Raw genomic sequence first — 15413 nt, 5'->3', positions numbered from 1 at the left:
TTTTTTCATAATCCTTATTGATTTTTATTTAACGAATAACGAATAAACAGTTCTTTAACTTTTATTCGTTGGTCGAAAGTTGTATCAAGATACAACAAAGGAAAAGAAGTTCAAGAAGATTTAATTTGTTTTTACAAGCAGTAATATTTAAACATTTGTTGTGCATAATTTCTTGGAGATAAGTCTAAAACATCAGTAAATTTTATGTTTTCGAAAACATCCTGTTCAGTTACCATGAGTAGTATTGATGAAATACCTTAAAAATGTATTCGTGTAAAAATCTAACATAAACGACGTTTTGAAACATTTTAATACCCGTTGGAACTCGTAAGGAATTGATTTCATCATAGGTCAAACCGACTCTGCGTTCGCATTTGTATTTAAGTATCGTAGTCAACATTTCGAGGCGTAATGTTTGGGGGCCACTTGTCTTAAAATCAGGACTTTAATCCATCCTCGTTTTCGAGCTATTCGAGCGAATGCACTACTTTTACTTTCCGTAAGAGTTGGTCTCACTTGGTCTCTGAAGAGGAATGATCAGGACCATAAGTGCCATAACACTCATCAGGACTAAAGCCTGCATTTCCCTCAGGAGGATCGCTTCTGAGACCAATTCTTCAAAGTAGTATGATACAGTATGATACATTGCATTGCACTAATGTTTTTTGTCAACTTATTGTAATATAATACTTAATCTTTCGGTTTCGATCACATTTCATTATCAACATTATATTTTAAGAAATTGGAACAACATATAACACTTTCACGTAACCGAAGAGCTTAAAATACATATTTTCGTAGAAAAGATATAAAAATATGTCTTCTCGACAACGAGACGAGCATTTTCTATTTCTTCACGCGTCGAGCATACAAATACTGAGCAATATTAAAGCTCCTTATACTTTATAATTTTGAATTTATTATATATCGGAATATTTTTTTAGAAGAACAAATATCACAATTAGTTTGACAATATTTTAGTTTCTATTGCTCTTTCGTTTCGTTATTTTAATACACATATGTACAATAATAACATTCTCATTATTTTAAACAATATTACCTTTAGTACCTCTCCCTTAGTGAATGAAGTAAATTCTACATAGTATTGAGTATTTTACTCTAACCCTTGATTTACGCGGTGCTTGTTCTACACGATTTCGCTTTTTCGCGGTTTTTTAAAAATAAAAACTGTCAAAAACGAAAATTTACGCCGCGCGCATATTTGTTCAGTGAATTCTTATGACATCATGTTCTGATGAACTAATCTTCCGTGTAAATCCGGGGATAGGTGTATTTGATAAATTGTTTTCCGGCGTAATCGGCAAATTTCGTTGCTTAATCCGCAACAAGCGTTGGATCGACTTCCGACGGTGTTTCAGTTCGTTCTTTTTTCATGAGATATTGAACAAAACAAAACGCAACCGTACCGATAACGATCGCTATCGTCAATATAAGAAGCTGTATGTAAAGGCTCGCCTCGCTACTGTAAGCAAAACTTACCGCAGCTGCCACCGATTGGCAAAATTTAAACAGTGCAAAAGCTGAAGCGCTCCTTTTTACAAACAGTGATCCTAGTACCGCGTACACTTGAGTATTAAAGCAAGCATCACCGAAACCTAATGCGAGACTTCCGGCCATTGCTAAAATTGGCGAAGGTTGGATATATCCTAAATTGTCGGTGTCCTTAAATGGCGAGTCGTTCGGTAAATTTAAAAATATGGTGATAAAGGCAAACAAATGTACGCAGAAACCTATGATCACGACTGTCCATGTGCCGAACAGACGAGACACTTTAGACGCAAAAATACCAAACAGAGCGCCGCCGAAGACTTCTCCAATTCCAATGAAAATTCCAGAAAGGCCAACTAACCCTTTACGCGGTTTACCCATTGCTGTAGTGAATCCGATACACGACGAGTAGACCCCCGAATAAAACGTTAATACGAGACCAGTGTACACGAACGTCAAAGACAATAAAAGCATCTTCGACGTGAGGAAGAGACTAAATGCATCCGTGAACGCATGCCAAGCGACTAGCAACGGTTTCTCTTTTGTCGGTTCAGGCATGTGAAGTTCCTTGTCAGCGCTGGAAACACCTTCAGCTTCTCCCAATTCTAGCCTCTGAGGTATCCTTCTCAGAACAGCCAGAACGCATGTGCCTCCAATTGATAAACCGGTAAGTACACCGAAGACAATTCTTCTCGTCGAGCGATCGATTTCGGACTCGGTAAACATAAAGTAGACGAAAAGGTTACCGATGAACATCGAGGTCTGAAAAATCGCCCAAAATATTCCTGCGTTCCTGGACATCGTCTCGGAGTTACTGTTCTCGGTTAAATATTGTCCGTGTCCTGTCCATATTAAAGCGGCACCGAGACCTAGAAGACATGATGTGCCGTAGAGGAGAGCATTGTGTGGCCAGAGGAAAGACGCTATGAAAATGACGTAGCAGACAGCGCCAGTAAGTATGGCAAACCGTGGTCCTGTCACGGAGATGTAAGACGGTGCTAACCAGTTGCAAGAGGCAAACACGGCATAAACTATCGCTAAGCTAGTGTAAGCCTCGCCGGTGAAATTTGGATCTTCGTTCCGAATACTTTGCAGCACGGTTTTCTACACAGAGAAGAAATCTAATGTAATATTAAATTAAATACCCAATAAAAATGATTGTTAGATTGGATGCATCCAGAAGTGCACCGCTCCCGAAGCCACTTTGTGAGCGCTCACAAAGCTGCTAAGGAAGCGCTGATTTTCTGAATGCATCCATTACGCATTGAGTTCTATCCTAACTGGAGTGCGAACTGTGAGATAGAAGCCGGTCCGAGAGAGATGCAAGATGAGTGGTTCCAGTGGTACTATCCTATAGCAAATTTATGTGTGGAGGGAGAACAGACTCCTCTTTGTTTGAATTTCGTGGCACTAGGAATTATTTACAGATTAATTATGTACAGATTTGAACTTTATTTCCTTTTTATTTATATATAAAACGATAGAAACATTAATAATAATGACATAATAATGAAATAGTATACATAATTTACATACCATAATTTAGATCATACAAATACAGGGTGTCCCAAAAATGTGTAACACCTTGAAAGGGGTAGTTCGGGAGGTGATTTGAAACAACTTTTTCCTTAGCGAAAATGTTGTCCGAGGTTTCGTTAAGGAGATATTAAGCGAAATCCCCTGACCAATCAGAACGCGAGTATGCCGGTTGAGCGTAGGCTATGCGTTAGGCGGCCGCGCTCATACGCTACCACGGCCGCTCCAACGGTATACGCGCGCTCTGATTGGTCGGTGTTTTTTATTAATATCTGCTTAACGAAGTCTCGGACAACATTTTCGCTAAGGAAAAAGTTGTTTGAAATCACCTTCCGAACACTTCCTGGGACACTCTGTATATACAATTTGGTACAGAGCTAAATTTGATTATTTGTCACAATTCAATTTATATTGTATTTATCCAATTTTATGCGGAAAAGAATTTGAAAATAGAATTATTACAGCTATGTAATGCTCAGCGATGCTCGGGTAGGTTATGTTACGGCGTACGTTTGTTCCCCCTCTACAAATAAATTTGCTATAGGATAATACAGGAACCACCCATTTTGCATTTCTCTCGGACCTCCGTCGCCTCTACTTCTTCCTACAGGAGTTCACACTCCAGTTAGGATAGAGCATGCCATTACGCACCATTACGCTTCTAAGCATTTCTAAGCTATTTCTAATAACATGTATAAGATTGTTTCAAAAGTTTCTTTCGTGATTTACACTCGGTTGTTTTGTAGGCATTGTTTATAGGCATAACTCATTAATTATTTTGTATGAGGGCAATTACTTAACAAGATTACAATAAATCACATTAACGCAGAAACACCTTGGGCAGGGCGCCATTAGAAAACCATTTCTTTAATTTGTTTAGAACCACCCCTAATCTGAAAATACAGGGAGACGAACATCAAAGATTCCGAGAAGAGTTTCCCCTGTCTAAAATTACTCTGTCTTCGTCGTTTCTCAAAGAATGTTTTAGAGATCGTTTAATTTTATCCGAAATAGATCAACGAAGTGTTAGTGAATAAGAAAGTTGAGCCAACTGCTACGCTTTCTAATCTAATCTAATTCTTATTTTACGATATTCCTAATGATAAACGTTATTCAGAGTTTACAAAGACTTATATTATTGTTGACACACAGTGGATAAAAAATTAAAAACAGAATTCTAAACATCAAATATTTTCAGATACAATATAGAACTCGAGATCATCAACGAAGGACTCAATCATCCACAATTATTACATATTATTAAACATGTAGGAAAACAATTTGACACTGAATTCATTATATAATAATTAATTCGAAACGAATATATATTTTTAATAGTTCTGTGATGTATTGACAATGTGATATAGATATCAAGCGATACAAAATCTACTTTCAGTATTTTTGTAATTGATATTTCAGTAGTTGTTTCATTATCTGGAATAGATCTTTAATTTTATGTCTTGACATAACGTATTTCGATATATGTATATCGTATTTGGTTAGGATGGGTTTGTAAATAGAGATAAAATAATTACTTTTCAAGGTTAATTTTATTAGAATAATTGTCCAAAATGCTCTCACATTGCTGCATAACACAACTCTGCTGTAAACTGTACTAGTCAAGTGTATGTATGTCCGAGAGGATTTTCGAATTTGTTTCTCTCGATAACGGAAGATGATACAATAAAATTTTGTTGTATATTTTCGATTTGTTTTTGCACGAAGAGCTACCATCTGACAGGTATATAACTTGAGAAAACAGAATTGATAGATAACTCTTTAGTGGTGAGTAAGTCACCAATTTTAATTAACTGGATTTTATCAAAAATTACATTATATATTAATTATTCGTTTACGGTAAATAAAAAAATTAACCACGTTTATTAGAGAAATAAATAACTTTGATAAAACATAAATAACAAGCAATGAAAGACCATTGAATTCTTTGTATCGATTGATATTCATATACAAAGGGAGAAAACTATCTTTAAAAATGTGGACGAAATTATTTAACTAATTTAATGTCGCAATAACTAACAAGGGAACATCGCGAACTGATACATCCGATTTTTATAAAACTTTGCATAAATGTTTAATAGATCTATGTCAGAAGACAGGTGTAATTCGTTCGTACCAGTTTTTCATTTTGTAAATTCCCTTGTAAGAGATGTAAACAAATATTATGAATATGAAAAAAATAGTTGGTTTTAACAAATTTTTTAACGAACTCTTGTAATCTATTGCTAGGGTCTGAAGAAAAATTTATAAAATTATAGATGATGCCATTATAGCCAAATGGATCGCTTTTTTCTAAATATTTGTTTATAAAACACGCTTTTAGTGGTTGAAAAATAGGAAATCTAAACAATAAATTAGATTAATAAAGACACAGTTTCCCAAGTTTTTGATTTGTTTAAGTATGATAAAGAATAAACTTTTCTTAGCACTTTGCTAACCACATAATTTTCATGAACTATAGACAATAACATAGATTAACTTAATGGTATCTTGAAAATCCATTGTATCCATATAATTGTAATTAAATGAAGCAAAACTTAAAATACATTTCTTATTGTTTCTAGAATAATGTTTGTGACATTGATGTACAAGTTTTCACATCAACATATCAACAGGCCCAGCAAATAAACCATGCTATCTACAGGCATTTAATAACACACATCTTAGTAATGTTTATTAGAGTATCCAAAGCATAGTAATTCGTAATATATATTTCAAATGTTTCAACCCACTTTCTGGGTTTTCTTTGGGAACTCAACAGAAACAATGTATATAAACCATAATATTAAAAACACTAATGGATAAACAATATTGATAACAACATGGTTAGAGACAGTATTTTATATTCAACTCTTGTAATCTATTGTATAATTAGTCTATTTGAGTCACTACATATAAACTCTTTGTTCAACTAAGGTCATCCTTGGTGTTGAAATATTCATGATTTACTACAAGCATTTTGATTCCTTGTATCTAATTATCAAGCAACCAAATAACATGATATAAAAATGTAAAATATTTGTACATAAACATCACATACATTATTATAAAGATAATAAAGAATATACTTTGAGTTTGATTATATAGCATTAGATGAATATGCAATAATTTGAAAAACATTCTTAGAATGTTTAAGCTTGTCCTTTTCCTTCACACGGAAGTGGGAGTTTTGGGAAATACTTTTATAAATTCTATCGAAGGATCATTATTGTCTATAGCTACTTATTTCTGTACATGCTATGAACTAATTCAAGGAGCAGATTAAAAATTACAAGCCACCTCAATATTATAAGAGAATAACAATTTTTAATATTCATTTAATCTTAAATGGCTGCAAATTTATTTTATAGAAACATGTTCAAATTAATTAAAACAAGGAATGTTTAGTATATTTTCAATATGAAAGTATTTTCTATTAAATTTGTTATCTTTTTAGATGTTCCTTTGATATTTGTACATATTCTGAAACAAAATATTAAACTTAAAGTTTACTATAATAAGTTTAGATAATATTTATCTTATATGTTTTATAATTTTATTTCCAATATACATAAACAATTAATGTACAACACAATTAAATATTATATACATACAATAGTATACTTAATTTGTTTCGTTTTCACTGAAATTCATTTAATATTAAAACACGTAATATATGTAAATATGTAGACATGTGCGTAAAAGAATCCAACCAATATATCATATGCGTATCTTATCGGGAAAAAATTTGAATAAAATTTCGTAGATCGGTAAAAAGCAGAAAAAGTTAAACTTTTACATTTTAAACATTTTTAATTATTAAGTGTTCACACAAACTGTCGAACAGGTGTTCGATATTTCTCGATTCCCTACTTATCTACGAAATTATTCAAAATCAGTGCCTGACATTTCACGTGGATTGTTTGTCAAAAACTCGTATCAGTGTAGTGTTGTTCTCGCACTCACCTCAATATTGCCCATTGTCTGAAATGCTGTAAATACCAGCATGAAGCCCCAACTCAATATTAACACATTTACCATATTCCTATCTATCGTCATGATGAGTACGTTAAATAATATATTTCTATCGGCAAAAATAATAAGAACGTTACAGTGTCGTCTTTCGCGCGCACATTTATGTATGTCACTATTCACAATCGTGTGTTTTCAATGAACAGATGGTAACTATATAAGTAAAACTAAAAACATCAAGTGATAGTAATTGCCAACAGTGCATAATGCCTCCTTCCCTCCCTCTCTTATCACTTCTTACACATACAGGATTCCATGATTTGAAGTCATCGTCGAAACCTAGAAAATAGACATCGATTATGAGATACATTGCGATAGAATTAATATCGAAAATCGATATGTGTTATCTGCTTTATTTGTGGGTAAAATTAAATACTTATATACACATATGCACATAAACACACAACATATCCCACTGGAAACAAATCACCTTGATATCTATTCTATTTTAAATAATAGAAAAAACATGTTGCATGATTTCGAGGTAGGACATAACATGGTGGCGATACTTTCTTTCTAAATAAAGTCGTTGAAGGAATTTTGAAGTCACTTTGAGTTTTTTAAATGGAAGTTAAACATCTTTCTATTTTTAAAGGTCTTCCAATCTGTATACGGGGTTGAAAGTGTATCGTGCGATTCCTTTCGACGAAAACGTTCAATATATGTATAGAAATCATTGCATATTTTAGAACGAAAATACCCTATGTTGTTCGTCGATAACCAACTTCTAGCGCGCGCTATTTAAACACTAAGATGTAACGCATATACACGTTACCAGAGGTGAACAAATTTTTACTAGATAAAAAGGTTCGAATGACAAACAAAAGATAAACAAAGTTGAACAAAGATAAATTAGTTCCAATACATAAAACTTCTGTATGGAAGAAGCTATTTCAGACATATCATTTAGGCATTTATAATAATAAATGTATTAGAAGTTTTTTATTCAATTATTATTCATTTCTGTTATTTTTAAAGTACTAACTAACATAGAAATAATTTAACTGAGAAAGTAAAAATAACTGAAATGATAACGTATAGTTATTTGACTATAAGAATAATTCCCTTACTATTAATTACAAATTTATAATAACTCCTATATATGTTGCTATATGTTTAAGTTGAATTGTAAATTTTTTATTCTTGAAATAGCCTGTATATACAATGTGTATATTACACACAACTGAAAAGTTGAATAAAATTTCAATTAACTTATCGTAATTGCTTTTATGGCTAACTAACTATGGTTATCCCAATTATTCCAATACATACAAGAATAAAAAAGCTAAACACAATTTAATTTATCAAAGTATAATAATTGAATTCATTGTTTAAAGTGCTTCGAGAGATATCACTGCCATCGTTGATATTACAGAAGCCAAGAAGCGTCGGTTTGAATGTCCCGCCCTCAAAACGATTACTCGTTCTAAAACGAATCTTGTAGAGAAATGAAAATGGTTGACTGCGGCCAGTAAAAACTCGTTGATTATCCCGTTATCGAATGCCTCGATAAAAGTCTGAAGGCTAGTAAAATACCGTGAACTTGTGAAAGATAAAATCAACTGGAAAAAATTATGCGAGGCGTGGATATTATTTACTCGGTTTTTCAAATGTGTTCAATAGCTGACGGTGAACAAGGATGCACAATGCCGTGATTAAAATTTCTGAGGTTTTGACACGTTTACAAACTCAAAAAACGTAGCGCTGAATCCTGAAAAGTTCTTTGAGAGTGGAAACTCATTGGTATTACGCAAGGATAGACCGGTTCAGGACATAGTAGCCGTTCACAGAGGGTGTGAGATCTTTGTACAAACATTATGACGAATTGTCGTCTTTGGAGCGATACGAGGAATCTCTTCTTTTTCTGTCAAGTCTGTGTATTTTTAGTGTCGCATGATCGTGTTAAAAATGCATACCTGTGAACAGTAAAGTAAACAAGTGACAAACATTCGTAGGAGCCACCTACTAGATCGAACTATTATTTTATTTACATAATAAGCGTTAGATGAACGCTTATTAATCATGAAGAAACAGTTCTTCAGAGTTAAACAGCTCGCCGATCAAACGTTTTCTAGGTAATTACTTGCAGTTTCGTACAAATATCTACAAGATCTATAGTCTTTGTTCTATGCACTTTCTGTTAAGTCATTGATACCTGTCTTTTCTTAAAGTCTAAAGTACCTATAGAGAATGAACTATTAGCAACTATATGTAATATAAATAAATTGAATAATCAACTTGGTACCCTAACATCTAATAAATAATATCTTATAATATCTTCTACATTGCCATACAATTTTATATGTATAAGTTTTAACAATGCATATCCAATAACACCGAACCTGGTATACCAAAATAACTTATGAATCAGACTATCTTAAAATGGATTTACTTTGCACAGTTTTTAATTGTATTTTTATTTCCATTTACCGATATATAAGATGTTAGTAAACATAATCATTTTTTATAGAGCTGGTAAAACAGAAGTCCTCACAGATGATTTACAAGCTGCAGACAAACATGTCGAGCAAATTAGGATGGCTCTCATTGGATTAAGCAAGAGACTTGCTAATCCTCTAAATCAAGCTGTGACACAGGATGTTGCATTTAAAGACAAACGGCGGGTAATGTATAATCATATAAATTTTCTTTCTACACACTTATAATAAGTTCATATTGTGACTTCTATAAGGTAGAAGTACTAAATTTACAGAGTCAAATACGAATATAGGTGTTTGAAATTGTATATAAATATTTAATAGCTTGCATTAGTGCTACATTCAACACATTGATTGTTATAGTGGTGTGTGATGGAGTGATTCATGATCTTATCTTTTATATAAGTGTTGAGTCCTTATTAACTATGGAAAGCTGTAATAGTTGGCACTCAATGAACTAAATATATCAAATTGAATAAAAAATGTTGTCATTATATATTCTGTAATATATACTTTACTTTTAGAAAAAATGTCCAGAATATATATTAGGGCAAACAATGTTAGAAAATGCTCCTGAAGATGGTCTCGTGGGTTTTACCCTTATGGAATGTGGTCATGCACAAATACATTTAGCAGATGAAATAATTGAACATGAAGCAAAAGTTGAACAATATGTAGCAAGTCCTCTTCAACATATTTTAGATACAGATGTACCAAATATATTAAAGCACAAAAGGAATTTAGCTCGGTTAATCTTGGATATGGATAGCGTGAGGACACGATACCAACAAGCCAGCAAACATAGTGCCAGTAATGGAAATATTTAATGTTACATATATGAACTGTGTATTCAAAGAATTATGTTAATATTTTCTAAGTAATATTTTAATTCAAAAGGTACAGGCGCAGCAAAAATAGATAGCTTAAGAGAAGAATTAGAAGAGACTGAATCTAAAGTTGAACAATGTAGAGATCAGTTAGCTGCAGAAATGTTTCAACTTATGTCGAGAGAAACGGAGTTGGCTCACATTATTATCCAATATGTAAAACTTCAAAGAGCTTACCATGAAAGTGCACTACATTGTCTTGAAGAACTTATTCCTAGACTTGAATGTTACATAAGTGAGTAATTTCTACCTTTTATTTTTGCATTAATTTTAGCCTCACTGATGCTTTATGCATAAACCTCAACTAATCATCTCGAATATGTAATAAAAACGAAATCAGAAATAGCATACACATGTGTATATACATACATGTTAACTCACTCTTAATCCAAAATTTTTCCCACAGAAAGCATTATACTCTAATGCAATTTTTGGGATTTTTTTACTAAAGTTCATTTTATAATTGCAGATGATAATGAAATGAAACCAGTCTATGGTCATCCACTTGAAGAGCATCTCAGAGTAACTAATAGAAAAATAGCATTACCTATTCAATTATGTGTATCTGCTTTATTACGATTAGGTATGGAGGAAGAAGGTCTTTTTAGAATAGCTGGTGCTGCATCAAAATCACGACGAATTAAATTAAGTCTTGATGCTTGTTGCCTTACATTGCCAACCGCTCTGGAATATAAGGATCCACACGTAATTGCTGGTGCATTGAAATCTTATTTACGAGAACTTCCCGAGCCTCTTCTAACATACAAGTAAACACATGCTTAATAGTTTTTTTCTTTCTATTATTACCAATAAAATGAAGGAAGATAAATCTATATCCAAATGTATTATTTTAAAGATTGTATTCTGAATGGATGACAGCTGCAAAGATAACACAAAATGAAGCAAGATTGAGAGCTCTTTGGGAAGTGTTACATAAATTGCCTCCTGCAAATTTAGAAAATTTACGGTTCCTAATCAAATTTTTAGCTGTACTCACAAAAAATCAAGATATAAATAAAATGTCACCGCAAAATATTGCAATTGTTATTGCGCCTAATTTAATATGGAGTCCGCAGGAGGATATAAACACAATGGTGTAAGAACATGTTCTTTTTTTAACAACAATCACAAAAGAGATTAATTGCTTATGTGCACTCAATTTCTAATTCTTTATAATGAAACAACATATATGATAATATATATGTGTATATATATGTTATTTTTTCAGAATGAATATGAGCACAGCTAACAATTCTAGTCTTATAGTAGATCAGTTGATTACATACGCAAATTGGTTTTTTCCTGGTGAAATAGATTTTGATCGTGATTTAGAAGTCGGTATTATAAACGGTTTAGAAAATCAAACTGCAGGTATGCGCCGTTGCATTTCTAATAGCAGTCTTAGTGACCACGGTGAGAGTCCTCCACAGGGTAGTCCTAAACCTGCAGCTCGTAGAAAAAATAAACCAGCTCCAACACCACCAAATAGTACTACACCAGACAAACATGATAGAAAACCTGATGATAAGCCACCACCGACTCCTGACAAACCACCCAGGCCTTTGACATCTGCAACCCTTAATCGTGTAACGTATAAAGCTCAAAAACATGACGTGAATACCGAATTACCAGTTAAACACGAAAATAATATCGAAAAGCAAGACGGAAATACGGAGATCGAAATCAAACAACAAAACTGTGAAATAAATATAATTACGGATTCTCCATCTATTAGCTGCTCAGAACGTATTAATGAAGTACAAGATGAAGTACATCATACGGACACAGAACTAGAAAAGAGTAATCAAGAACCGCAAAAACATGAACAAAAATTAAATACTTCTGTTACTGTTGAAAAAACCACTGTAGAAAATGCACTATGCAACAAATTGATTACAGAGACTGAAAATTCTGAAGCTTCTGTACACAGACCAAAACCAATACCTACGGAAAAACCACATCCTTCTACATTAGAACGACGAAGACCGGTGGCTGCTCCAAGAAGTATAACCAATGTGCTGCATAACACTGGTAAACATTATCATAATTATTTATTAATAAAAATAGTATTTGAGTTTTTATATTCCTTTAACATATTAGATGAAACAGTTGAGTTACGTAGAAAGGCAGATGGGAGTAATTCTACAACTATAAGCACACTCGACAGAACTAGTAAACCAGCCATACCGGAACGACCTGCTGGATTAGTTCGACCTTCAAGTCTTATCAGACAACATCCGCGTCACAGTAATGAAAACTTAGATACCGAAGCAGGGGTGAGTATCAAAACTTTTAAAGCAATATTCAATTTCGATTTTATATGTGAGATAACCCTTTAAAATAAATGTAGTACTGCCAGTGGACTCAACAAATATCACTGCCTGGATATTACATTTTGAAATACAATAACGTAAGCTACAAATAAAGTGAAAAACAAGCGTATTAACAATTACTTTTATTCGAAATGTGAAAATCCACGGTAGCTTTCAGAATTGTTAATTTTTTTTTTTTTTAATAACCTGTAGCCTTTAACTTTGGAAAGAGCTCATGTATATTCGGTGGACAAACAACAGGTCAGTATAATACAAGTGCGTGGGAATGGCAATGTGTTCTGCTCATCGGGCGACAACAATGGCAACACAGCTTCGAACTTGCAGAGAAGCCCCAGTGTAGGTAGTCGACCTTCATCTATGTCCTTGTACGGTGAACGGCCAGAAAAGCCGGCAAAACTAAATGCTCCAGAACAAACAAAAGCTCACGTGCGAACCAGATCGGAAGGAAATATTATCGATGTTCAAACACAGACTGAAACAGTAGTAGTTAAATCACCACAACAACCCGTTCCGGCTTCTCCAAGGTTTCATCAGAGACCTCCAAGGCCACAACCACCACCACCACCTCCGCCTACTACGCGAGTTAAATCGGAACATGAAAGTACCAATCTTTGAGATCAACTGTATAAAATGTGATTATTACATTCATAAGTGAACTTTTAAAGAATCACGAATATTTTTTAAAACGAAGGCACTATTTCTTACAAGATAATTTGGCATTGCGGAAAATGACTACAAAGAACTTCTAACTGAGCAATGTAAGTTTTGTAGATTTTCTCAGTTCAATATACGTTCAAGTATCAATGTTTTGATATTTAGAGAATTGCATTCAAATTGATATCGTAATTATACAAAATAACTTAGTAATTTTTTGTTTTTGTTTACTATGGTACGTATAGGAAATAATTAAAAATACAATGTTAAATTATTTAGTAATCTCGAGCGACGAAGCTTTAGTATTAATCGTTGTTTATAATAAAACAACGGTCGAAACGTTGCTTCTATGACAAATAATAGAGGTTCTGATGCTTGAAATTATCAAATAATTTACAGCGTAATTACAGCATATATAAAGTTTTTAATTCATCTTCAAAGATTTTATAAAAAGTATTTTACGTTTCCAATACACTAGTAACAAACAGCAAAAACAACAAATGGATTTAAAGTGTTAATATTAAACATTTGTAAGCATTTGTAATCTATACCAATATTATAAAAAAGAAAGATAGTTTATATGTAGCGAGTAATTTCTGGAACTACTGAACCGATTCTTAAAATGTTTTCTACGATATCCCTGAGTAACATAGGCTATATTTTATTTTGATAAAAATAAATGTTCAATTACAAATCGCAATATTTGTAAAAGTTGTGGCAACACGAAGTATCAATTGAAACATCTTGGCTACGGAAAACGAAATAGACTCAACTACCAATTCATGGACGAACACGTGGATGAACAATCAATTGAACAAGAATGATAAAATAAAGGTCCTTTTAGACAGTCACATCTGTTCTCAGTTCAGTTTCAGTTTCAATGGAACTGTCAGTTTTTCCTATGCGTAAAAGAAAGAAAAACTGAAACGGAGATGAAACGATAATGAAAACTGAAACTGAACTGAGAACAGATATGACCGTCTAGAAGGACCTTAACAATATTTTCAATAGAACTTTCTTCATTATAACTCAATTTAAAAATAATCCATATTACACTTATAATTACGGCATAAACATAAATTAAAAAAATGAGTAAATTATACTTTTCTTTGAAACTTTATTACATCTATGCTTTAAATGAACTCTATAATATTGATACTGATATTTATTTAATTTTTTAAAACATCTTCATCCTACACAACCAATCATCGTGACTATAGAATTCGGTATTCGATTACTCAACATTATCGAATGCAGACACATAAATGCTATGAAACAACATAATTTCAACCAGCATCGACACACGTGACAAACCTTTCTTTTAGCCTTTAACAGTTATTAAACTTAAATTTCATTACACGTGTTATTATGTCCATTTGTATTGTTAAAATCCGTTTTATTGCTTAAATATGATATATTTAACTGTAAAATATAACACTATGGTTAGGTCCTCATGAATTATATTTCTGTAAAAAATTTAAATTTTTAGGCGTGTGAATTGCCGAACATCCCTTGCGAGTCGTACGCGAACGACATAGAATAAGAATAGTATTTCACACGGGTGAAACAGTGGGGCGCAGTTAGTTGTATATTAAAAATAACTTAAGAAGTTATGCCTAAGTTTCATATTTAACTCTGATATTTTTGCAACTTACCAATTTTTATACCTGTTACAATAATGATTAAAAAAGTATTATAAAAATAAGACACTAATTTGGCATTTTGATCTCTAGTTTGACATAACGTTTAAGTTTGCAAAATAACAAATATTTAATTTGACATTGACTTTAATGTATTCGTTTTATTTATTTATGATACGAATTTATTTGTACATACAAAATTTCCGCTAAATCGTAATGTAACCGATGAGAAAATTACTCTTAAAAAAAACGAAAAAGATGTATTATAAATTTTTTAATTGGTTTTGTAGTTTAAGACGCATGATTTTGTTCATAAAATTAGTTCACCTAAACGCGTCATTTGTATATATTTATTTAAATAATAACAATATGAAGATTCAATAATAA

The 15413-nt window shown here is 32.5% G+C and overlaps 2 protein-coding genes across 5 annotated transcripts; one reads left to right on the top strand and one right to left on the bottom strand.

Moving 5' to 3' along the window:
• Positions 1-12: 12 nt before the first annotated feature.
• On the bottom strand, positions 13-7771 carry LOC128896221 (UNC93-like protein MFSD11). 2 transcript variants are annotated; one of them, XM_054159435.1, is made up of 3 exons: positions 7459-7771; positions 7009-7353; positions 13-2613 (listed from the first exon to the last, which is right to left on the bottom strand). In XM_054159435.1, the coding sequence occupies exons 2-3, from the start codon at positions 7099-7101 to the stop codon at positions 1336-1338; spliced, it is 1371 nt and encodes a 456-aa protein (XP_054015410.1). In that variant the 5' UTR covers positions 7102-7353; positions 7459-7771; the 3' UTR covers positions 13-1335. The 2 variants fall into 2 exon arrangements, with proteins under 2 accessions (XP_054015410.1, XP_054015409.1); XM_054159434.1 differs by having other exon boundaries at positions 7505-7771.
• A 424-nt stretch (positions 7772-8195) lies between these two features.
• Positions 8196-15089, top strand: LOC128895969 (rho GTPase-activating protein 44-like). 3 transcript variants are annotated; one of them, XM_054159052.1, is made up of 10 exons: positions 8196-8867; positions 8947-9149; positions 9545-9698; positions 10037-10322; positions 10410-10634; positions 10869-11166; positions 11256-11495; positions 11628-12430; positions 12500-12675; positions 12925-15089. In XM_054159052.1, exons 2-10 carry the CDS (start codon positions 9097-9099, stop codon positions 13345-13347), a joined length of 2658 nt encoding a protein of 885 aa, XP_054015027.1. In that variant the 5' UTR covers positions 8196-8867; positions 8947-9096; the 3' UTR covers positions 13348-15089. The 3 variants fall into 3 exon arrangements, with proteins under 3 accessions (XP_054015027.1, XP_054015035.1, XP_054015019.1); XM_054159060.1 differs by having other exon boundaries at positions 8196-9149; positions 12973-15089; XM_054159044.1 differs by having other exon boundaries at positions 8196-9149.
• The last annotated feature ends 324 nt before the right edge of the window (positions 15090-15413 follow it).

The sequence above is a fragment of the Hylaeus anthracinus genome, unplaced genomic scaffold (assembly GCF_026225885.1).
Source record: "Hylaeus anthracinus isolate JK02 unplaced genomic scaffold, UHH_iyHylAnth1.0_haploid 0, whole genome shotgun sequence".
In the NCBI taxonomy this organism is placed as follows: Eukaryota; Metazoa; Arthropoda; class Insecta; order Hymenoptera; family Colletidae; genus Hylaeus; species Hylaeus anthracinus.
The sequence above is the reverse complement of the archived record's forward strand: the minus strand, read 5'-3'. Positions and strand labels throughout refer to the sequence as shown.